General features: G+C 40.3%; 1 protein-coding gene across 10 annotated transcripts in view; it reads left to right on the forward strand.

Moving 5' to 3' along the window:
- PDE1C (phosphodiesterase 1C) overlaps positions 1-24,117 on the forward strand; it is a 558,870-nt gene that overhangs the window by 227,884 nt on the left and 306,869 nt on the right. For 5 of the 10 annotated variants that reach the window (XM_054558851.2, XM_054558852.1, XM_024249268.3 and 2 more), the window contains 1 exon segment: positions 13,295-13,321. The exons of the other annotated variants lie outside the window; for them this stretch is intronic. In XM_054558851.2, coding sequence (XP_054414826.1) covers positions 13,295-13,321 — 27 coding nt within the window. 10 annotated transcript variants of the gene reach the window in all.

Genomic DNA, 24,117 nt, shown 5'->3' on the forward strand with positions numbered 1-24,117 from the left:
AGGAAGGCAGGGGCCGGGTAGTGATACGTGACATTTAAAAATTTTACTTTTTGTTTTACTCAAAATTATATATGCTCATAGTTTGAGGAGGTGAGTAATTGAACACATTTTACTATACAACAAAAAAATGCTGTGTTCTAGGTGTTCTTTCATGTCTTCTAGAGAAATATATATATATTTTATGATACATAATATTTTTAGAAGTTTGTGTTTTATCCTTTCAGTTATAAGAAATTGTTAAAAGATGTTAAGCTGGAGAGTAACAAAATTAGATTTGAATTTTAGGATTGTAATTCTGGAAAAAGGGTGGAGGACAGATTGGAGATGCGACTCGAGGCCTGCAGACCAGTTGGGGAAGATGCCTGATTTGGGGTAGCGCTGCTGAAGACGAAAGAACAGGGGGCATGTTTGAAATGAGAATTGACAGAACATAGATTTAGGTAGAGAAAGAGGAGCAGTTGTCTTCTGAGTTCTTTCAGCTTAGATGTCTCAGTGAATTTGGTGTTATTTGCCTCGTTAGGGACTATGGAGATAAGAGCAGGCTTGGATAAAGCAGAATGATAAACTTGGGTGTAGATATGTTAAATTGGTAGCCTCTGGAATGTTCAAGTAGCTATTGGTGATGGCAATATGGAGCCATGGAGAGACCTTTGGCCTGGAGTGGTGGGTCTGAGAATCTTGGTTCTTATTATTAAATCCTTGCAAGGAGATAACCCACGGAAGAGGGCATTGACCTGAATCTTACCAGAAAAGCAATTCCAGGAGAATACTTTAAAAAATTTTTGTTTGTTTCCCCCAGATTACATATTTAGTGTATTAATTGGTCCTTTTACTCTCCCATTCAATTGGAATTGCCAGATCATTCAGCATATTTTTATTGGGTTTCCATTATGTACTAGGTGCTAGGAGCTTCAGAAGGGATATGAAAATATCAGAAGAAAATCCTTACCATCAGGAAACTTAGAATATATTGAGGGAAACAAGATACTTCTTATACATGTGAAAAGGTTAAAAATCAACAACAAAAGAGAGGGCAATAATTAATTGCTGACTAAGTGATATGGACGCTACATGCTAGGATTCAGAGAAGGGAGACATTTGTGTTTGAAGGATTGTTTTCGAGTCTTTCTTTTCTTAATAAAGATCAAGTTAAATCTCTCTGAAATACATTCTTAATGTGTATTAAAAGGGAAAAATGTGAATATCAAAAGGAGTAAGTAGATTCTCACATTTACAGTGAAATTTTCTTTACCTGAATACTCATGCAGTTTACTAGTACATCATCACTTGATTATTGTAATTTGGTTATGCTAGTGTATTAGTTAATTACAACTCAATATTTAGCAGCGAAGTGCTTAATATTTTGACTGAGCTTTACAGCATGCCTCTGTCAGTTGGGAAGCAGCCCTCAGCAGAGAGGTTTCTGCATTACCATCTCTAGTTTTCAATCTTTAATTGTCTTTGGCTCATGGAAGACTACTTTCCTTGGTTTCCATTTCCCCACATGGAAGGAAAGTGTTTATAGGACCTATCTCCTGGATTTTTGAGAAACAACTAAAAGAAATAATTGTTATTAGGTTAATGCAAAAGTAATTGCAGTTTTTGCTATTACTTTTAATGGCAAAAACTGCATTACTTTTGCACCAACTTAACAAATATAAGGCACTTTACAATAGACTGGGACAGCTTTGAGAATGACCATCATCGGAGTTTCCCACTAGCAATAAAAATGAATTCTACAACAAATGTAACACTCTATTTCTGGAGGAAGTATACTGAATTTGTGTAAAGTGTTGGTATTCTTCAGGCTTTTATTGTATTGTTTATGCAGAGTCCTCTTGACAGCTGTTACTAAACAAAATAAATGAGTCTTAATGACCGTAAGACAAAGCTAGATGTTCCTAGCTTGTGAGATTATGAAAAAACTAAAGAGAATCATTCCATCCAGAAGATATAAAAATTGATCATTTTAGGTAATGAGTTTTATTCATATAGTTGAAGGAATACACATCTGTATGCAGAAAATTCAGTCATTCATTCGCTTACCAAATATTTCTGTGGCACTTACTATGTGCCTGGTGCTGTGCTAAGCACCAAGGAATTAGTGGGAAACAAAACAAAGGCTCCCTCCCTCGGGGGATGTTCAGCCTACAGTAGAGGAATATATTAAACAATATTTCCATAAATTACTACCTGCTGTGACGAGTGCTGCAAGAAGTCCAGCACAGGGAGCTGTGAAAACATAGAAGAGAGGACCCAAACCTGGTCCGGGATTCAGAAGGCTTCTCTGAAGAAAAGAGATGGATGCTGAGACATGAAGATTATGTAAATTGTAGTTAAGTAGAGTTAGGGAAGCATATTCTAGGCATTTAAGACCTGGGATGTTTATACCTGCAAAGATCTAAAGACAAGAAGGAGCATGGCCCCTCTGAGAAAATGAAAGAAGGCCAAGTGGCTGCAGCCCAGACTGGAAGGAGGCGAAGGCTCCAGACACAACTGGAGAGGAGCCAGGTCCGACTTCATCCACCAGGGGGCCTCAGCAAGGGGAAGCCATTATCAGTAGGCATGGATGTGAGAACTTTTTAGGAGGTAGATCCAACAGGACTTGGATATGGGGGATGAGGAAGAAAGTGGAATCAAGGTCAACTCGTAGGTTTTTGGCTTGAATCCCCAGGTTCTTTTTTCTTAGATTAGGATCACTAAGGGAGGAACATGTTTGCAGGTCTTGTCGTGAGTGGGAACAGAATGAATGGGGAACAGAGAGTTCAGTATGGGATGAGTTCAGTATGGAACATACTGACTATGAGGGGAGATATGGGGAAGGCAAGAGCAGTTGGATAAGTGAGTCTGGAGATTATACAGAAGGTCTGGAGATATAATCTACAGCCCAGTAAAGTGAGCAGAAAAATTCTGTGTATATCTGAATGATGCCAAATTAATATATCTATAAATTTTGTAAGTAGAGAATACAGTTTAGTGTGACCGCTAAATAGTCTGAAGGAAGGTTTCAGAAGACCAAAAATTTGTGTAGATTTTCTCATTGGCATTTACTTGTTTAAAATATTGGCATTTACTTAGGCCAGCTAGTAATCATAGCTTTACTTGAAACTTGTATTGACTACTTGGTATCATGCCCATCAAAACATAGGTTTGGAACGGAGACAGAAACCAGTATGGTCATTCCCAGTATTCCAAGGGCAGAAAGAGACCATGACCCAGGGAGCCAAATGGGATGAGCCCTCATCACGGACCTTCTGGGAGGTAGAGGGCACATGCCATGGGGCTGAGACCTGAAGCCTGGAGTCTAGCCCACTGCAGAAGGGCCAAGTGAAGCTTGGCTGTGTGGAGGCTCTCTGGCTCTGGCAAGAGGCCTTTCTGCAGTTTAGGCTCCATTGAGGGGGCTTGGCTTCCCTGTGCCTGCTCCAGAGGTGCCTCCATGGATATGGCTGGGCATTGTCTCCTGGAGCAGTCCACAGTTCTGGCCACAGTGCTCACTCACTGTACCACCTCTGCCCATTCGTGCCCTTTCTTTGCTCTTTAAGGCCTTCCTTCTATTTCTACCCAAATCCAAGGACCCATTGCAAGGACCCGGTATTCAATATTCTGCCAAAATACAGCTTTCCTTTCCCTTAAGGCCACCAGAAGAGCAATAATTTAGACAATCAGTATGAGAGTGCATGGAGCATTTTGTCTGAAAGTCACAATTGGTTATCCAAAGACCATTAACTGTTGTTTATCCAGATTCCAACCAAAGAAAATGCTTAAATAACCAAGACTTTTCCTACACTCTAGAGATACATCTAGTAAATATGGTAGTGAAAGATTAATCTTTGAAAGCTCCTTCCAGATGCTTTAGAAGTAGTTCAAATTCAGACTAGCATCCTGCCACTTATTTTCATTTGTCTCTCTGACTTTTGTCTAAGGATGACCCACAAAAGTTTGTTGCATTTAGTATACCATTCCATGTGGGTGTCACTGGAAGCCGTGTCTGCTAACTGTGAGGAATTTAAACACTTTCATAAATAAGGCCTTTCCTAGCTCATTAGTGAAATAGAAGGATTAATTATCATAAATCAAGCCTCATAAATGTTGTTTCAGAACTGCCATTCTGACTATAAAATCACCGACTGAAATTAGTCATTGTTAAGAAAAAAATGAAAGAATCGTTCAAAGCACCAATTTCTGGGAGATTTGGCATAGTTTCAGTGAAGGTAACTACTATAGCTCAGGAAAATTTGCTTCCAATGCTCATCTGCTTTCAGTTGACAGAAGAGCTCAAAATGGTCCCAAGAAATGCATCTGCTAGTTGGCGTTTTTTTTTCCTGTATTTTGGACAATGGGCTCATTTTGCCATATTTAAATTGTTGAGATTTACAGAGCGTGTGTTCAGGGAGACTTACACAGATGATGCTACTACAAGATAGGATTTTAGAGGAAATAGGAAGGACTCATGCTCCCAAGGAGCCATGGCACTGATTCAAATTCACCTGGAATTGTAAATGACCAGCAGCTGCTTTCTGCCAGGAGTCGGTTTTGATAAGAGTTGGGAGGAAGGGCACAGAGTGGGGAGAGGGAAGGAAGACTGCAGGAGTGGGTAGGCAAGACTTAGAAAAATTAGACTGACATTGAAGTGAAACTCAGCAGAAGATTACAGTTTTTGTTCTGGCTAAATCTACAAGGGGAAAAACAAAGTAGAGAATTGAAACAGCTCTGTGGATAATTCAATTAGAAAAAATCCTACTCCTCCCCTAATTACAGGGATAGATCTGTGAAGAGTGAGATTTTGTCTTAATCCTTTGGATTTATATCTACTTTGGCAGTGCTGTCACAGATATTAAGAGATATTTTTGCTTTTAGCTTTTCTCATTGATGTTTATTTAAGTAGGAGATGGGCTCCCAGGAAGAAGGTCGCAAAAATTGCTTCCATTCCCACCCACACAGTTTTGCAGTACTTGTAACACAGCAAGTGGTTGTAAATACGTGAATAGAGGACTGAATCAGTTATGCAAAAAACGTACTACTTGGGCTTCCACAAGCATGACATTTGCTTTCTATTTTCTTTCTCTAAAAACCTTTGCCTGTTTTTTCATTGGTGCCACTAATTAGCTCTTTGCCCAGCTTTAAGCAATAGGCTTTCAGCTAGAAGGAAAGGAAATTGTATTTGGTTTGCTAAAAAAAAAATCTTGCCTTCCAGAGGAAGAGTTCAGCTTTCTTTGGGGAGGGGTCCCATTTGGGGCTTCTTAAATAGTAGTCCAAGTGCTGGAATTTTTAACCTAGGCTCATGAGAGAAGCAGGCATGAGCAGGAGATTTGATTTCTGTTTCTGGCCAGCTGTCTGCAGGCAGCCGAGGGGATGCGGAGGGAGATCAGTGAAGAGAGGGGCTTGCTTTAGGAGGACAGGAGCCCTGGGGCAGCCTGGATCTGCCATGTGAGTTGGTGTAGCCCCACGTGGGGCTTTCTGTGGGGTTGTTTAGTTTGGAGTTTGTTACCTTCTCCTAGGTTTCTCTACTTTCCACTGCCTGGCCAGCACTAGATAGAAATGCACTTGCTCCTAGGAAAGAGTAAAAAATTGACTGTCTTATTTACATCTCTGCTTCAGATTTGCATTCTCCCATTCTTTAGAGTCACCATCCCCACCCCCAAACCACACTGTCAGAGGCTTCCTTCATGTGAATTTGATGCATCACTTTTGGCTAAACTTACTGGAGTTCTCTATGTTTGGGAGCTGGCTGTCTCTGAATATGATCTTCCTTTTCTAAGATAATTCAATGACAGTATGAGTCTGTAGAACAAGTTTCTCTACTAGAAAACCTAGCTAATAAATTCCCTAGAATTTTTGTTTTTGTTAGTTGTTTTTCTTTCCTAATGATTGGGCTGTTCAAGGTAAAAATGATTTTTTTTTCCATTTTATAACCTTTTTTTTTTTGGTTGTTGTCTTGCTTTGGACCTTTGGCCAAGCAGGAAAATGAAATCATTGTGCACATGGAATTTCATTTTGTAGCTCATCAGTTAAATATTCGAGCTAGTAAGACAGGAGATTCTCTTACTCTATTATCTCCTTTCTCACCCTTAAATATTCTTCTGGAAGGTGCCAAGAGACCACCAGTTTATATATATATTTTTCTCATTAGCATTTACTTTTTCAAAATATGGGAAAGGCCAGGAAGCAATGGATAGCTTTGCAAAGTTAGTTTTTAACACATGCATCATGGAAATGAAATCACTGATAGGAATGAGAAGAAATGTACAAAGACCTTCCATTCTCAGTAGCACATAGATTAATTCATACAAATGATGTAAGAGATCCATTAGAAGTTTCTAGAGATATCCAATTCTTTTCAATCTGTACCCTGCATGCCAATGAAAGACAAAACCAGAGGATCAGATGATCGTTCAGATCCTCACTCATTTCATGGTTATTTGTGACATTTTATCTCAGTCCACTTTCCCATGAGTGAAACACATGTGATCTGTACTTGTGAGAACCTGTAGTTAACTATATGAGCCTTGCTGTGCATTTTGTTTTTATCTGAGCCTGTCTTTCAACGTCCTGTCCCTTGAGGGAACTGAGGGCTGAGAACCAAGCTTTCCGAAGCGGTCTGTGTGTCGACGGTGGTAGTGGTCTCTGGAGAAAAGAATGGAGGCAGGATAGGGCTTGGAGAAGAGTGAGTCATTGTTACCCAGAAACCCTGGAGAACACTGAAGGCAGAACTGCAATTCGCATTGTGTGTATGCAGTTGTTGCATATTCAGCTTCCCATACCAGGAAATCTTGTGCCCAACTGGGAGGTATCTTTCTGTCAACTTAGAAACAGAGCACAAGTTTTGGTTTTTCAAAGCCAGCTTGTTAGAATATTAAGCCTATTTATAAACCTCATTATTGCAGCACCCATATGGCTCTTGTTCAAAGATACTCACTTTAAAAAAGTGAAAGACTGCCAGGCGCTTCATAATTTAGCATCAATGTTTAATCGACTCTCACTTATCCAGGATATTAGAAACGATTTCCAAATCATCTGTTTGATTTTGGAGTACTTGATGCTTACATTTGACTGCAGGTGTGCCCAGTACTCTGGGAACTCCTAGCCATCAAAAAGCAAGTAAAGACCCTTAAAAGCATCCTTGCTCCCACCTCACTGTTGTTTCTCACTGTTTGCCTGCTTGTCTTTACTTTGCCCCTGACTGTGGACAGAATCACCCCTTAAGCTTGCTTAGTTTCATTCTTTATCTCTCTGACTGAGGGCAGGAGATGGAAAATGAAGTTCAGGGTCTAGAAGCTTCCACTTTATGACACTGCCATGGAGAGCTTTGGGGAACCTATTTAAATACTGGAGGTCAGTGCTCTTTGCCCTTTGATGATGGTCCTGTTTCAGAATCTGCCTGTCAGGATGTGACCAGCTGGCTGTAAATGGACCGAAGCCGTTGAGGAGGGTTTTGGGGTTCATGTCCCCTGTTGTGCACAAGTGCATGCGCACACACACATGCATCTTTTAATACTTCTTGGGTAATCCACAGTTCCATTGAAACATTCCGGACATAAACAGACATTGATTTTCAGTAAGACTAGTGGTCTTTTAATTTACTTAAGAGCTAAATGAGTATGGGTTAATCAATAATTCTAGCCATAGCACATGAGATCTCCGCATTGAGTTACAGCTTCCTGAGACTGCTTAAGGATGTGTGTAAGCAAGTCACTGAGCTCAGTTTTTAGGGAGTTATTGATAAAAAGGTCTTTTTTTTGAAAGATAATTTTAGATATTTCCAAGGATTATTGTGATATCCAGTTCATAAGTATCCAGTTTTACTTTCTTTTTTCCTGCCTTTTGGGCAATGGCTCAGCTTTGACATTTAAGGGGAGTGTGTGGCTCTGCTAGGTTAAGTGGGACATTGCTGGGGTGGGTGGCAGGGTGTACAGGCAGGCACAGGGCCCCTTAGGCATGGGAAAAGCTGGGCAGTGTTTCAGCTCATCCTCCTCTTAGCAGAACTGAGATTAGCACCTGCTTTCTTTGTGGTTCAAGTGTTCCAAGATAAGGAGAATTGGGAGTATCCAATTTTTCCATTCTGGAAAAGCAATCTTCAACCTTTTTTTTGTGACTTTTATAATCAATGAAAGATTTTTGATCAAATAAGTTTTGAAAACCTACTGAATTATAATGCCATTATTATTTATGCAATACTGCTGTTTTTAGTACAGTAGCTGACGCTTGAGCATTTCCAGGATGCCCAGCACTATGCTAAATGCCCTGCAGTCATCATTACATTTAACTCTCACATCACCCCATAAAGCAGGCACTGCTGTTACCCAAATTTTACAGATGAGGAAACTGGTGGTTGGAGAAGTGATATAAGTTGCTAATGGTCATGCAGCCTGTGGGACACAATAAGTTGAAGAAGGGATTAAAGCTCAGGCAAGTGATCTTAAGCAGTATGCTGTAATGCCTCCCCTTAGAAAAACAGAAACAACAAACAGATGAAGCTGTGTGTGTGTGTGTGTGTGTGTGTGTGTGTGTGTGTGTGTGTGTGTGTCCGTGAGAGAGAAAGAGAGAGAGAGAGAATGGTAGAGCCCATTCCAGGGAACAGACTTTGCAAAGCGCCACTCTAGACCTTCTTTGAGGTGATGTCCTCAGCCTGGCCTTGTGAAGATGCCCTTGCGTTCTCTCCCAGCATGAAGCTGGCCTCTCCATCTCCCACCCTGCCAACTTTGCCAGGTCCCAGAACACAACAGCTCTTTGTCATTCTCTACTTTCTACATCAGCTTGGTCTAGCTACATGAAATCTTGAGATTTGTAGTGTGTTGTTTCAAGTTTCAAAATATTATAAATTTAAATTAAGTTTTAGAAACAAATTTTAAAAACAGGCCAGGAATGGTGACTCATGCCTGTAATCCCAACACTTTGAGAGGCCGAGGCAGACAGATCACTTGAGGTCAGGAGTTCGAGTCCAGCCTGGCCAACATGGTGAAACCCCATCTCTACTAAAAATACAAAAATTAGCCGGGCATGGTGGCGTGCACCTGTAATCTTAGCTACTCAGAGGCTGAGGCAGGAGAATCACTTGAACCCAGGAGGAGGAGGTTGCAGTGAGCCGAGATTGCGCCACTGCACTCCAGCCTGGGCGACAGAGTGAGATTCCCTCTCAAAAACAAAACAAAGTAAAAAAAAAATTCCCTTTGTCTTTCAGATTGTGAGTCAGGGATTCTGTTGAAGTTCTTAAAAATAGAAGGCCAAGAATAAACTGGGTTTTTTTTTTCCAGCTCATTTCCTGCATTTTGGTGGACAGAATGCAGTATGTTTTATTGTTATTAATTTTATTTTGGTTTTGTCTAGTGTCTAAGTTTCTTGGTGGAATCTTTTGCCTTCTTTGTATATATTCCTTAATTTTCTTTGAAGGCTTCAGAATTTGCCTTCTGTCTCAGCCACTTTAAGGTTCTGTATCCTTAGGCAAGTTACTTGACCTCTCTGAGACTCACTTCGTCAAGTGGAAAGTAGGTATAACCTCTCAGGGTTTGTAGGAGTTGTAAGTGAGTTAACTTGTGTAAGAGGAATGGAACAGAGGAGGTGCTCAATAAATGTGAGCTCCCCAGCCTTCTCATTGCTTTCCCTCTGTGTGTAGAAAACCACAGCTGTGGTGGATGTCCTCACTGCTCATTAGAAATCATTGCTTAGTAGAAGGAAAAAGAATAAAACGAAAGCATTTTTGATCAATTTTTGGGTAAATGCATTCATGAATTCAATAACAACATATTGAGCAGTTGCTATGACAAGGAAGAAACACTAGCAGATGTCAGGTAAGCCATCATTCTTTCCATAAGAATAACAGATCATGACCATGAGCAGTCATAAGTGCAATATAGTGGGTAAGCTCCGGCCACTATGGGACACACAGGAGTGTTACCCAGTTTGGGAGGCCCTCGAAGGTCTTTGGAAGTGGTGTTTCAGTTGAGAACTGAAGGATGAGTAGGGCTGTCAGGCCTCACCAATCTTGCCCATTCAAAATAATCTGAGAGTTGGATCTTGAGTAATTTTTATGAGTTGCGTTTTCTCTTGTGCTTTAAGAGCTGACCTCCAAACTCCATTGTAAGGTGATACCATTTGGGTTGATTTTAGGGCTATGTCTAAATGGGAGAAGATTGAAGGGGGAAACTGCAATATCTGAAGCTAAGAATATATCTATGAATGTGGGGAGTGTCAGGAAGATGAGTTGGACTGAAAATGAGACTTCTGGTCTGTCTTTCTTTGGGTCTACCAGATGCACAACCCATCTTTTGATGTGTATGGGTGACAGTTGCAAATAGGTCATTTGTTTAGCCAACCATGTGCCAGTTAATGTGCATGCCCTTGGGATAGATATAGAGATGCATATGACAGACCTCTGACCTGAAGAAGCTCAGAACTAGGGACCAAGGGGCCTAAAAATCTTAGAATGCATCTTACATGGCAGGCACACTACATGACAAATTTAATACACTATCTCATTTGAGATCATCTCATCCATTTCATAGATGCAGAAATGAAAGCTTGATTTAGCACAGAGCTTGCCTGAGGTCTCACAGCTAGTGTGGGTGAAGTTAGGTTTTGAGCCAGGTCTATCACACTCCAGAGCCCTGTTGCCTTTCCACAAAATCACAGACATGAGACAATGCAATGCCACAGAGAACGGTGTCAGAGAGGTTTCAGCATGCCGTGGGAGCACAGAAGAGGGTGTGTAATGCGTCTTCCCACAAGAGGTGACCCTCCCCCTGGGTATCATCTTTTTCTAAAATATAAATTTTATTACTCTTCCCACTTAACTCTGTCCTTAGCACTTGCCAGCCTTATTTCCTGCTACCTCACTCTATAGTCCCTGCTTGCTGGACTGGTTTGAGACCATGAGGCATGCCCTCTGTTTCTGCTTGCTGTATACTTCCATATTTCTTCCTGCTGACATTTCACCCATCAATCAAGACTACCTCTTTCACAAAGCATCCGTTGTATTTGTTGTTAAAATAACACTTTAGGTGCATGTCTTAACTTCCTTTTTAGAATTTGCGTTCTTTCAGAGAGGGGATCCTACAGAGTTATGAGGATTAGCAAAGTATATTAAGTGCTTATTGCTAGTAGGTGCTGAAAATGAAGCTTTTCTTATTTTTGTTTATCTTTGATTCTTTCAGAACTCCCAGCAGTGCCTTTATATATTTCTTTGGCAAGCGTTGGGAGAATTCTGTGGAAACCAATAGCAAGGGCTGTCTTCTTCTGACCTCTGAAGATACTGTCTGCTGATAGGATTAATTGGGCTTCTGAGTAGAGGCTAGGGGCATTCTTCTTTTCCAACTGCCTCCTTGCCTTTGGTCCCTGTATACGCTCAGTGGGTTATTTTTTCGTCTTGCCAGTTGTGCCTTAGATCAGTTTGTTAGACTGCTGTGCTAATGAGTCCAAGGGCACAGGTCACACCCACAGCTCACTATGCTCCGTGGCTGAAGGTGAAGCCTCTGCCCTTGGCTGCTGCCTGGAAAGTGTGAGCTGTCATTGGTGACAGGGTCCAGGTGCGAGAGAGTGAGTGATCAGTGTGCATGCATCATAGCTTTTAGGGAGAGTATGAGATAAACCACACAAAGAACTTGCCCTTGGGGAGCTGACATTCAGGTGAATTATCTCGTTTATTTCTCATAACAAGGTCTCAGAAGAGGGGCTCTGATTCTTCCCACTTTATATGCAAAAAAACTGAGGTTCAGGGGGATTTAATAACTAGTCCAGCATTGTAAAGCTAAGTGCTAGGGCCAAGATTGGAACATAGGTAGTTTGCTTGAAAGGCCAAGCCTTAATCTACTGTTAGTCAACTTTTCTCCCTATTATATGTGATATAATTGAAACATGGAAATATCTCTATATAGTCCTACATTTGTATATATCTTTATATGTAACTATATAGGTGTATCCATATTTTAATATTTTTTTCTGTTATAATGCTCACTCTTTAAAGAAAATTTGGAAAATTCATAAAACTAAAAAGGAGTGATTTGTCATCCTACTACCCTGGAGTCATGGTTGTCATTCTGGTGTGTCTCCTTTCAGATAAATAGATATCACTACATATCTAGTCAAGACCACACTGTAGGTTCTGTGTTACTTGCTGCTTTACACATCTGACACTGCCCTGTGTGATTTCATTTTAACAGAGATGTAACAGGTCCTAGTGATTCTCAATTTGAAACCTCTTTAGTTTACAAAAAAATATGGTGCACAGCTCTCCATTAGCAAATCAGTGGTTTGCTTCCTGGGTACAGTGACTGTAATGGAAATGCAGGTGTGGAACTAAGGTCAACTGGGAAACATTGTACTTCCTGGATATGCTACAAGGAGATGGATTTTCTTTCCTTAGCACTTCCTCTCCTCTAATCCCCTCCAGTGCTCAGCCTGTTGAAACTCTTTTAAGGATCTTCAGAGTCTACAAAAATTGACACACACATGAAGAACGCTGGGATATTGGGACAACATACATTTTATGGCCATTTTCCCCTTGTCTGCCACTCTGACCTAGGTGAGACCGTCAGAGCAGATGTTACTAGCTTCATGTGATAGATTAAGAAGCCTGATGCACAAGATTTGCTCAAGGCTAAATGACTGTAAATAGCAGAGGTGGGCTGGAAGTGGGTCTCTTCTGCTTCCTGGGGATGGTTCCTAATGCTGGTTCTCAACATTTGCTTCTGTACTTTCTCATTGTCCCCTTCCTCACTTCTTCTTTTTTTGAAGACCTTATGTCTCATCTCATAGTTTAGCTGCATGATTGCACATTTACATTTAAAAAGGCACATCCTTAAAGGGACCTCAGTGCTAGATGTTGGGGATAATAGTAACGATAGTGACAACATAAATAACTGATCATTGTTCACCGTTTAACCCATTTAATATGTGCCAGATAAAAGAAATGTTTTGTAAGTTTGTGTCCATTTACTCTGCAAGAACCTCATGAACCTGGTAAAGGAAGGATTGAGGTTTGAACCTAGATTTTGTGGTCTTTAAAGCCTGACCTCAACTAAAATGCCACGGAACCTTCAAAAGGAAAAGGGAAGAACATGGGAGTAGAGCCACTGAGCTCTTGGGATGCTATTTTTTCTTAAAGGCTTAGGTTCTGTACTTCTGACTACAATATAACACAGCATTCCCAAACTTTTAACTAAGCTTTGAAACCCATAAGCTTCACAGAGAAACCCCCCTAAGAAGTGTTGACCTCCATGCCCATCCCCACTGAAATAATCCCTTTCTTACCCACTGCCTGCCACAACTCTTTTCTGATATGTGTTTATGCCTTTTCTTACAGGAGGAAATATAAGAAAACGTCCCAGAGGTAAGTAAGAACATCTTTCTAAGCTGCAACTGGTTGATTCATTTGTGGCCCAGCTCTTCGCAAGTCTGGCTCATGGTGGACTGGAACTGTAATAAACAGGCTCTTGGTTCTTTCTCAGCATGTTGCGTGCTTTATCTCTGATCGTGACTGCTGCTGTAATTAAAAATTGATTGCAGGCATCTAGTGAGGCAAAGTAGGTGGATGCCTTCACAAGAGAGTGGATCCTGTGGGCTCAAAAGCTTGTTACTGCCGTGCTGTCTAGTGATTTTCCTAAAACCTTGACCAGAGAGTGATTGGGCTGCGGGGCCTGAAGGTTTATGGATGGGGAGCACAAAGCGGTCTTTATATACATGTTTAGTGTCTGAATTCTCTTTTGTCTCAGCATCTTCTTTGCCTGATTTGCTGACAAAATGCTGTTGAGCTCAAAGCACAGGTACAGATTCCTTTAAGGGCAGTGGCAGTCTTTAGATTTGACTGTGGAAAGGGTAATTTTAACTAGAATGACATCTGTCATCATCCCTCATGTGCCCAGCCTGCCTCTGTCCAGCTTTGCAGACTCTTTGGCATAAGGAGCCATGAGGGATCAGGTGGTCACTGGCCCTAACCTATGTGGCTATTAAATGTTGGACTTAAATCTTCTGTATTTATAGTTCAAAAATGACTTACCAGGTTTTTGAGTGCATGGCCTCCAAGGTCCAATGGGAAGCCCATTTTTCAGTGCGTACGCGATTTTCATTCCCCATTACAGGACCCATTGACAGATGTAGTTTGCTGACTTGGTGGAGCAACATGTGTATTTGAGCATGCATACAAGTTGTGACTATGGAGAGGGTGAGTGGGTTCTCTAATGATAGAATAATGAAATGAGCTTAGGAAATGTCACATACTTCCTCGTGGAATTTATTCATTGGTTCATCTTTTAAAAATTATATATATCTAAAGTGTATGATATGTTTTTCATGTGTATATATATATACATACACATAGTGAAATCATTACAGTCAAGCAAATTAACATATTCATCACCTCACGTTGTTTGTTCATTGGTTCATCTTGTATACACTGCTTTCTGTTTTTTACAATGATTTGTTTTCACAAATTTGATTGGACAATAATGGCACAGATGGTCTCCCATGACCTCTTTTATTTCTCCAGCGTCATCTCTTGCTACTTCCAACCTCCATCTTTATTCTTTAAACTTAGCTATGACTCTCCATCAAAGTTGGGATTCTAAAGGTCCAGCTGATCATGGATGCTTTCTTAGGAAGAGCTTTCATAAACTTTTAGCAAGCATATTATCTTAGGCTTATCTAGGGGTATAGACCTCATGTATGTTAGGAGACTTTTCTTGAATTAGGTGGTCCCATAAGATTATAGTGGTGCTAAAAAATTCCTATTGCTTAGTGACATAGTAGCTGCAGTAACACTGTAGTACAATGCATTAGCTTTTCTATGTTTAGATATGTTTAGATACCCACATACTTACCATTGTGTTACAGTTGCCCACAGTACTAAGTACAGTATTATGCTGTATAGGTTTGTAGCCTAGGAGCAATAGGCTATACCACACAGCCTAGGCATGTAGTAGGCTATACCATCTAGGTTTGTGTAAGTACACTTGATGATTTTCACACAATGTCAATATTGCCTAAGGACACATTTATTATAATGTGACTCCATTGTTATATTCTGTAATATTTATTCTTTTTATTGAGAAGAGTTTGGAAATAAAGTTACTTAGACCTTTTGCTGACCAAGCATTTGAAGCCCACAATTCAATCTAGAAGGGCTGTGCCTGCTTTCATTGTACTTGACTTGGGTGTTATGGAATTAAACAGATTACATGCAGATTAAAAAAATCATTAATGCAATTAAAATTTGCCAGTAGTTTTCAACAATGGCATTTTTTAGATCACCACTTTAGTCTCGCCTTTTCTAATGAGCATCATCTCACAGTAGAGATTCCTGTGTTGCATGGTCTCCTCTAGGGGTGTCCAGTGGAGAGAATGCAGTCATGAGTTCTTAGTTTCTGTTTCTACTTGGGCCAGTAAAGCCCCTTCCTCATCCCTCTTTTATTCTTATCACTGTAGACAGAAACTAAAAATCATGGCTTCAGGCTGCTAAAAGCCTAAAACAAAACAAAAACAACAACAACAACAACAACAAAATAAAGCGGGTTGAGCAAACTTGGGTCCAAGGGAGTGATATTATAATTTGATATGCAGCATAGAGTGCGCGAGTCATTGAGAGGAAAATGAACTAAAACTTTAAAGCTTCCTGGAGATTGCTGTACTTTTCTAAATATAGTGAGAGCTTGTACAGATGGCTAAACAATTCTGTCTTGTTCAGGTTTGTTGGACTCACGGTAGTAATTGCATGTGAACCACTGAGCAGGATGTAAATTAATCACTCAGATTAGAGGGCACAGTAGTCTTGAGTAGTAAAAAGTAATTTATCATTTTCACGTGTACTTAACCTGGAGTATGAGGTGCTTCAAAGTTGCCTCAATTTTATTTTAAGGAGAGATACTTAGAGAGTGAGAGGAAGTTTTACAAGAGAGCTGCTCAAACCTGTCAAGGTTCAAATTACAATGTCAATTTTGTTTTGAAAGTGTGTTTTTTGCATATCTGACGTGAATGCTGTTGCCTTTTTTTATTTTGTCACTGTAATGAAAAATAAAAAATAAACCAATTACGTTGAACAAGCTTTATTGAAGTCATTTAAAGTGTGAATTAATAGAGGATCAGTCTGAGCTCTTCTATTTTTAATGAGATACATTTTTTATATGAAGTAGATCCATGTGCTTCTGATCCATCATTGAATTACAAGCCATCCTCAACTTAGTGGCTTAAAATAACTTTTATTCTGCTCATAATTTTGCAGGTCAGGAATTCAGGAAGGACTTGGCTGGCTGGTTTGAATCTGATCCACCTGGTGTCAACTGGGGCTGCTGGGGATGGAGACTCCACTTCCAAGATGGTGTCTTTGCTCACATGTTAGGAGTCTTGGTGCTTTTTGTTTCTTGCTCTCTTCCTGTCTATTTTTTTTCTCTCTCTCCTTCTCTCCTCACGTGGCTTTTGTCCTCCAGGGTGCTTCCATCTGGCTTGGGCTTCTTACTACATGGTGGTCTCAGGGCAATTGCACTTATCTGGTTTCTTAGGTCAAATGTTCTAAGAGACAGGAAGTAAAAGCTGCTAGTCTCTTAATTATGGCCTGGGTCCAGAAGTGGGCACAGCATCACTTCTGCTGTGTCTTATTGGTCAAGCTATCACTGAACCCACCCATTCAAGAGAATGGACCATAGACTAAATCTCTTGATAAAAGAAGTGTTTTAAAAAATTTCCAGCCTTGTTTAATCCATAGAGCAAACCTTCAGCCTTTTTCAGAATAATCTTGCTTGAGACCTTCTCTGGGGATCTGTAGATTTGGAGTAGGTGGATTCCTCATCTGATGAATGGTAGACAATTTTAAATATATCTTGACACCCCCAGTCAAGTAATGGTCTGTTTGAATGTTTGCTTGCCTGCTTGATGGTTTATTTGGACTGGGAATAGCTGTGATTCCTTTTTCATGGTAGGAATAAACACAGCAATGTGGACTTAACTGGTGAGTTTAATTCTAACTGCAGTTATTTGGCTGGAGTTAATAATTAGTCAAATAAAGTAGGTGGCTTAATATAGGAAAACTAAGTGATATAAATGTTATATTAAAAAGGTTTGATTTGGACATCAAAGGGAAGACAGCCCAGGATACAAAAATAATCTACATTTGTTTACACTTTTCTTGCTAACTTTCATTTTATTTCACTTATGTATTTGTTTACCTATCAAAACCTTGTTAAAGTAAAAAAACCCCACAGCTTTCAAAGTAATTGTCATCCTACTACAACACAATTAAGGCAGTTATCTTTCTTTAAGTATTTCACAAAGTACAAGGCATATTTTGGTAGCCCAAGGGAATGTTTTGATGATAGTAATTCTACTGAGTCTCACTCTTAGCATTAAGGAGAGTATACTAATCTCTTCCAAGACCAAATTTCAGTAGAAAGAGTGATTTCATAAGTCCTCTTTATCGGGTTAGCAAGGTAATCAATAGGTAGTAGGTAAGCCTCTCCTTGCACAGAAAACCTTATTGGATTGGGTTTTAAATCCACATATTTAAGGGGAACTATCCTTTTGCTTGTGAACGAATCTTGTTCATGAGGGTCAATCATTCCAAGAGATTTGCAGAAGTGGTGAAATGGTAATTTGACGGCTAGAGAGGATTACACTGTAAACCTGCTTACTCATAAATTTCTCATCCGGTTTCTTTTAATAGAGCTTCACCTTCAAGTTATCAGGTCTGGCTTGCAGAAGTTTATACCTTTGAGAAATACTTAGAAATAATCAAATACTTACGGGCTGCCCTTGAAGAAAGGAATTGCTATCAGAGCTGATGTTGCAAGCTGAATCTATGATAGAAGTGCTTCCAACACACACACACATATACACACACACACACTCACTCTCTCTCTCTCACACACACACACCCCTATTTCAGTATGATAGGGGATTAAGAAATAGAGGCACAAATTAAAGACCTATCCACAAACCTGAGGGAGTTCTACAGACACATGTTCAATTTTCATGTGTCTGGATTATGGAAATACTTTGGTCAGAATGTTTAGGAGTTGGAGTTGTGGCTTAAAAAAGCCATACCAGGTAGTGAAAAACCTCATTAGCATGAACATTTTTGTTTATTTGTTATTAATCATAGCACTGTTTAGATAGTTTAGGTAGAAGTTCTAGCTCTTACTGTGTCTGATTTATTCATTTTCTAAATCTAGACATATTTCTGTGAGTAATTAACTTTAGCCAAAGGTGTCTCTCATGTTTTTGATAATCATATTATATTGATAGTCACATGCACAGTACTTTACAAAAATCTTCCATTTAACAGAAGTTTATTTAATACTTACTATAGTATATTGCTATATAGTTCAGTGAATACTGGAAATAACAAGATATGTACAAATACCTCTGTTAATAGGTACACAGGCTTGTAGGTGAACTACAGGTGAACAAAGGGATTATAATAAAATGCGGTAAGTGCTATAATAGATATAAGTATTGAAGGTCATTGGGAACAATCAGATCTGTTGGGAGGATACTTACATTATCATATACTCTTCTCTCACTAGATTACAAAGTGAGCCTCCAGTATTGCTTATTATTCGTGGTGCTTGAAAGTATGGGCATACTGAAGTCTAATAGGATAGCCCAGAATCTTTTCTCCTTGTTTTCTTCATGTTTTCTGTTATTTTAAAAATGTATGTTTTGCTGATTTTTAGGCTTTCTTTTTTTTTTTTTTTCAAAAAGGCAAATGGCTCAAAAATATTCTAGACATTAGGAAGAAGACAGCCCAGGATACAGACATGTGCAGATAATTGATAACCTGGATATTGTACATAGAGATAATAGTGTGGCCTCTATCTGTGGCAAGGCAAAACAAGGAGTTATTTTTTTTCCGTGAATGTCTAATGTGTTATTTCACTTAGATTTTGACGTGGCTCAGTAATCACACTTGATGAACCCAGTAATTGATGAAATCCAGCAAACGATTCCCTTAGTCAGGCCTGCCCATGTTCAGCCTTCATGAATTGACATAGCTAATAAGTCATCATCAACAGCTACCTTTGCTGGTAATAATAGATTGTCATGTGTGAAGGGAGGGAAGGTGAGTGGTTATCACCCTGTGGGAGGCTGCCTGCTAAGCAGTTGTATCCTAGGATGGGATGTGGTACATCTTCTGCTGAACTCTGCCCCTGTTTCCTTCCCAGGATATATTAAGGCCCATTGGTTAATTCCGAAGTTCTTTCAGCACCTTTGAAATAGAATTGGTAGACTGTTGTCCCCTACCTTTGCAATTAAAAGTGGCAGCTAAGTAACTTGTTGGGAAAATTAACGGGGGTGACACAGGATAAATCAAATCATACATTTTTGCATACTTAACGCACAACCAATCCTGTGTTCTACTGCTTACTTAGTAGTATTGATTTTCAGAGCCTAATTGGTAACATCAGGGACAAGAGGATCTTCCAAGAGATAAATCCCTTTACAAATATTTTCCTACATTTGTGATGACTAATACAGTCTCAAAGTAGTAAGAACAAGTGCATCAGCCATGAGAATGTGTCCAGTTTACATTCCAAGATTGCCACCTGAATCAGGGTGCCTTTATAGCAGCCACAGTGGTCTGGTTAGAGCCCCAGTCACAGATGGATGCTGAGACTTAGCCTGCAAGGGTAAGTCCTGGGGCAGTTAATGTGAAAAAGGGCCAACAAGCACTACAATTTCAGGTAAAACATGGCTGGGGGTGGGGGAAGGGGAGTGATGGAGAGTCTACACAGTTTTGATCAGAGTTCAGAGTACAGGCAGCCATCACTCATTCACTCCTTACTCAGTCATTCACTCACTTACCCTTGCTAATGTATCAGCAGGAGTCAGTGGGAGGGAGGGAGGGGGCGGGAGGGGGCAGGGCACAGGTGTAGGGATCTAGGCCCAGAAAGGCTATTTAGAGGCTTTCGCCTGGGAACTAGGCATGGGATGAGAGGGTGCTGAGATGTAGTAAGCATAATAGCTCAGGCACTGCGTCTGGGTAGTGTATCTAGACACCAGTAGCAGGAGTGACCTTGGCATTGAGCTGTCATTTTCTGAGTCAAGAGGATCATCTAGGCACAATTCATTTGTCTTTTGTCTTCCATCTTCCTTATGTCTGATAATTACTACCATTCTTCCATTTATCCAGGATCAAAACTTTTGAGCCCCTTTGTATGATCTTCTGTTGGGTGTTTCTTCAACTTCAACTTTTTATTCTTCCTCTTTGCCCATGATCATTGTGGGCTTTTCCTTCACATTACTTTCCCTCCCATGATCTTGGTCCAGTCTCATCACCTGTCTCTTAGAGTATTGGGTAGCCTCTTTAATCTCTTTCTTTATTCTGGTTTCTTCATCTTCTCCATGCTGCATACCTATGTCTGATTACTTTCACCACAGCTCCTCTGATTGTGCCCTCTACGTTTGAAAAATAACAACAAATTTCCATTGGCTTCCTGTTGGCCATTAAATGCCTATCTTCTTGTCTTGGATTTTGAGGCTGCCTACACTTGCTTCCACCTAAACTTTGCTGCTTTGTCTGTTACCTCGTTCCATTCACCCTAAGTTCCAGTCAAGCTGAACTTACTGACTGTCATATTTGCCTGATTTTTTTATGATCCTTTCTTCTTTCATATTGTTTCCAGTACTCTAAATGTTCTCATTTTTATCTGTTGAAATCCCATCTTTTCTTCAAGATCCAATTCAAAGACCATCCCTTTCAATGGAAACTTCTTAGATATTTCCACCTAAAAGAGTTCCTGCTTCTCTAATTCTGTATAAGAGTTAGTGGGATGCATGTCATTCCTTGTGGCATCACTGATTTTTTTAAGTGGGGAATATGCTCCCCAAAAGCATTGGGCATGACAGATGTTTATTAAATGTGCATTGACTTTATGAATAAATCAGATTGAGATCCTTCATATATTTCTATCACGGGTCAGAACTAACGTCATAGTTACCAGGTGGAACTGTGGGTAAATAAGTTTGGATTGTGACTCATACTTTCAAATGGCTTTGCAGTTCACTGCATACTCCCACACGTAGACTCTCATTTGACCCTCACAACTGGCTGGTGTAGAGGCCTGTGAGGTCAGCAAGACAGATGGCATGCATGGCAAGAACCAGTAAGTACATAATTGCTTAAATCATTGACTCTGCCTTTCTTTTCTTTTTTTAGTCCCTGCAACATGGAACTCAATCTTTGGGTGGAAACACTGAGAGTATTTTAGCTTTAATCAGTGCCTCAATCTCTATGTTTCCTCTACTCAAGCCATTAATCCTGGAGGTGCTCTGTACAGTATCAGATGTATTTGCTCAGGGTGGATCATTCTGAATATTTGATATTAAGATATCTGTGTGGTTGTGCATCATTTGGCTGTTCGGCGGTGTTTTGCCAAAATGGTTTTGAGAGTAAGTTTCTTAGATTGCCTAATAAGATCAAAGTGCATTTTCAGGACTGTCAACAGCATTTACGCCCAGGCATATCAGGGTGCTTCAAAAGTTATGTCCAGACTTTAAGTTACCTGAGGAGGCAAATCTCTAAATCCTTCCCAATCCTGGTGGCTTTCAATGCTAAGAGGCACAATTGACAGGGTTGAATCAGTCATTGTTGAGGGCCACCATGCTGGGGCCAAGTTCAACTTCCAGCAGCAGCAGCTTTAAAGGCAGATTTCAGACTCCCTGGAGACACTGGTCCAATGGAGTAGATGAGCATTTCTTAACCATGGCACTATTGATGCTTTTGCTGTAGGGGCTGTCCTGTGCATTATAGGATGTTTGGCAGTATCCCTGGCCTCTACCCACTAGATGCCAGTAACATCTCATCTTCCCCTAGTTGTGGCAACCAAAAATGTCCCGTGGATGTCAAAATCACCTCTAGTTGAGAACCATTGGTAAAGAGGTAAGATTAAGAATCACGTTTGGCTACTGTTACATTTAGCTGTGCCGAATTGCTCCTCTCTGGTTCAGTGTCCTTGTCTGTAAAGAGATGAGATTCAGTCTGAGAACGAATATGGTCTCTGGCTCAAAAACAATATTCTCTGGTTCCAGTTACTGAGGTCCTTCCAGGAGGAAGTCCAGGTCACTGAACAACATCTGCAGTGATGGCGGGCACTCTGCTCTTTAACTGAATCACCAGAAAAGAACAAAGCTGCCAGTTAGCACAGAGATCACTGGGCAGGTAACATAGTCTGTACCCCATATATATTGTCCTTTAGCCCCTAGCCAGATTATCCTTGGTTTACAATACTTCTAAATTCACCTAATTAATGAGAAGTAATCATGGGACATTAAAAGTATTGCTAAAGCACAAACTTTGGCAAGCACATAGGTATGTCCAGAGGGCCCCCTACTGATTAAAATCTATTGTGTCTACTGTGTGCCAGGTGCTTTACATGCATTTTCTTATTTGATCTTCACAATGATCCTGTTTTACAGAAAAGGAACTCATGGAAAAGAGGTAACTCAACTGAGGTAACTCAAATGAGCAGACAAATGGTCGGGCCAGGGTTTAAAGGCAGGCCTTTCAGACATTGAAAGTTTCTTGAGTTTTTTCTATCCCTTTGGCTTTATCGTTTTTTTTTTGTTTGTTTGTTTTTGTTTTTGTTTTTGTTTTTAATGGAGTCTTGCTCCGTTGCCCAGGCTGGAGTGCAGAGGCAAGATCTCAGCTCACTGCAACCTCTGCCTCCCCGGTTCAAGTGATTCTCCTGTCTCAGCTTCCTGAGTAGCTGGGATTACAGGTGCATGCCATCACACCCAGCTACTTCTTGTATTTTTAATAGAGACGGGGTTTTACTATGTTGGCCAGGCTGGTCTCAAACTCCTGACCTCAAGTGATCCACCTGCCTTGGCCTCTCAAAGTGCTGGGATTATAGGCATGAGCAACTGTGCTCGGCCTGGCTTTATAGATTTTTACAGCTGTGGAGCCCCTCCTTTTTTTTCTTCCCCAAATGAAGCAGCTTAAAGCTGAATAAATCAACGTCAAAAAGATCTGCCTTTGGTAGTTCATTTCCCTACTCTGCCAATTGTTCTTTTCTCTTCAGACATTTTATGTTTGAAAGTTTTCGTATTTGGCCTTAACCTAAAAGTTGAAGCTCTCAGGGAAGTTTAATGAAGACTTAACAAAAAAACAACAAGCTATATTTAAGTAATGTGATTGAAAGGGAAAAATCCTCACCTCCACCACCAGGTTCTTTTTTCAAAATCGTCTATTTTTGTACTTAACAGCTAAAGTGCTTTGAAGTGATGTGATCAGTCATTATGAATACATAACTCTTTATGCATAAAAAAGTAAATAACAAAAATAGAATCAGATAAGAGAAAACATGTTCTGTATTTTTCTATCCTCTGATTTAATATGATACTGCCTTTTCAAAGTTCGTGAGGTCACTGCCTGAATTTTTCCCTTTTCTATTCCACAAGTGAAGTCACACTCAACTCTGCTTTGTTTATTCCCATAAATTTGGGATGTCGAGGAGAGGGGACTGGAATGATGAACTTCTAAGGAAGCTGGAGGGAGTATGGCAAGATGAGAACATGCTTTGGAAGGGTGTGTCTGTAGTCTTTGCCCTGCCATGAAATTGGAAGAGTATAGGGTTGGAATACAGAGCAGGGGTATGGAGTTGTCCATACTTGGGTTGAAATCTGAGTCCTGTCGTGAACCTGGTGAAATGCTTGTGTGGGTTTCCCCTGCCTACTGGAATCTGTTTCTTTTGGCAAATGGAAATAGTATTTGCTTCCTAGGGTTCTTGTGAACCTGGAATGAAATAGTCTATGTGAGGCACATAGGAAGTCTTTGGTGTGTGGAAAGTGCTTAGTCACTGAAGGCTTGGGACTTTAGTACCGGAATTCAGTGACCACTGTGCAGAAGGCTTGCACTTTGAGATGATACAGGTGGAAGTCTTGGTCATCTAAGGGAACAAGTAGGAAGCAGACAGGTCCTGTTCTTCAGGGGCTCTGTGAGGCAGAGGCTGGATCTTATTTACTAAAGGGTGGAATCAGCCTTAACAAGGGATTGGTGACTGTCTTTTGGGGCACATGGAATAGGACTTAAAGAAGATTGGGGTAGGTGGGGCAGGAGATCAAGCTACATAAGGGCGATAGGCATTGGGACATGGACCTTAATTAGGAAAGGAAAAGTTTGGAAGGGCACAGTCTCTTGTG

This window comes from Pongo abelii, chromosome 6 (genome assembly GCF_028885655.2).
Source record: "Pongo abelii isolate AG06213 chromosome 6, NHGRI_mPonAbe1-v2.0_pri, whole genome shotgun sequence".
NCBI lineage: Eukaryota > Metazoa > Chordata > Mammalia > Primates > Hominidae > Pongo > Pongo abelii.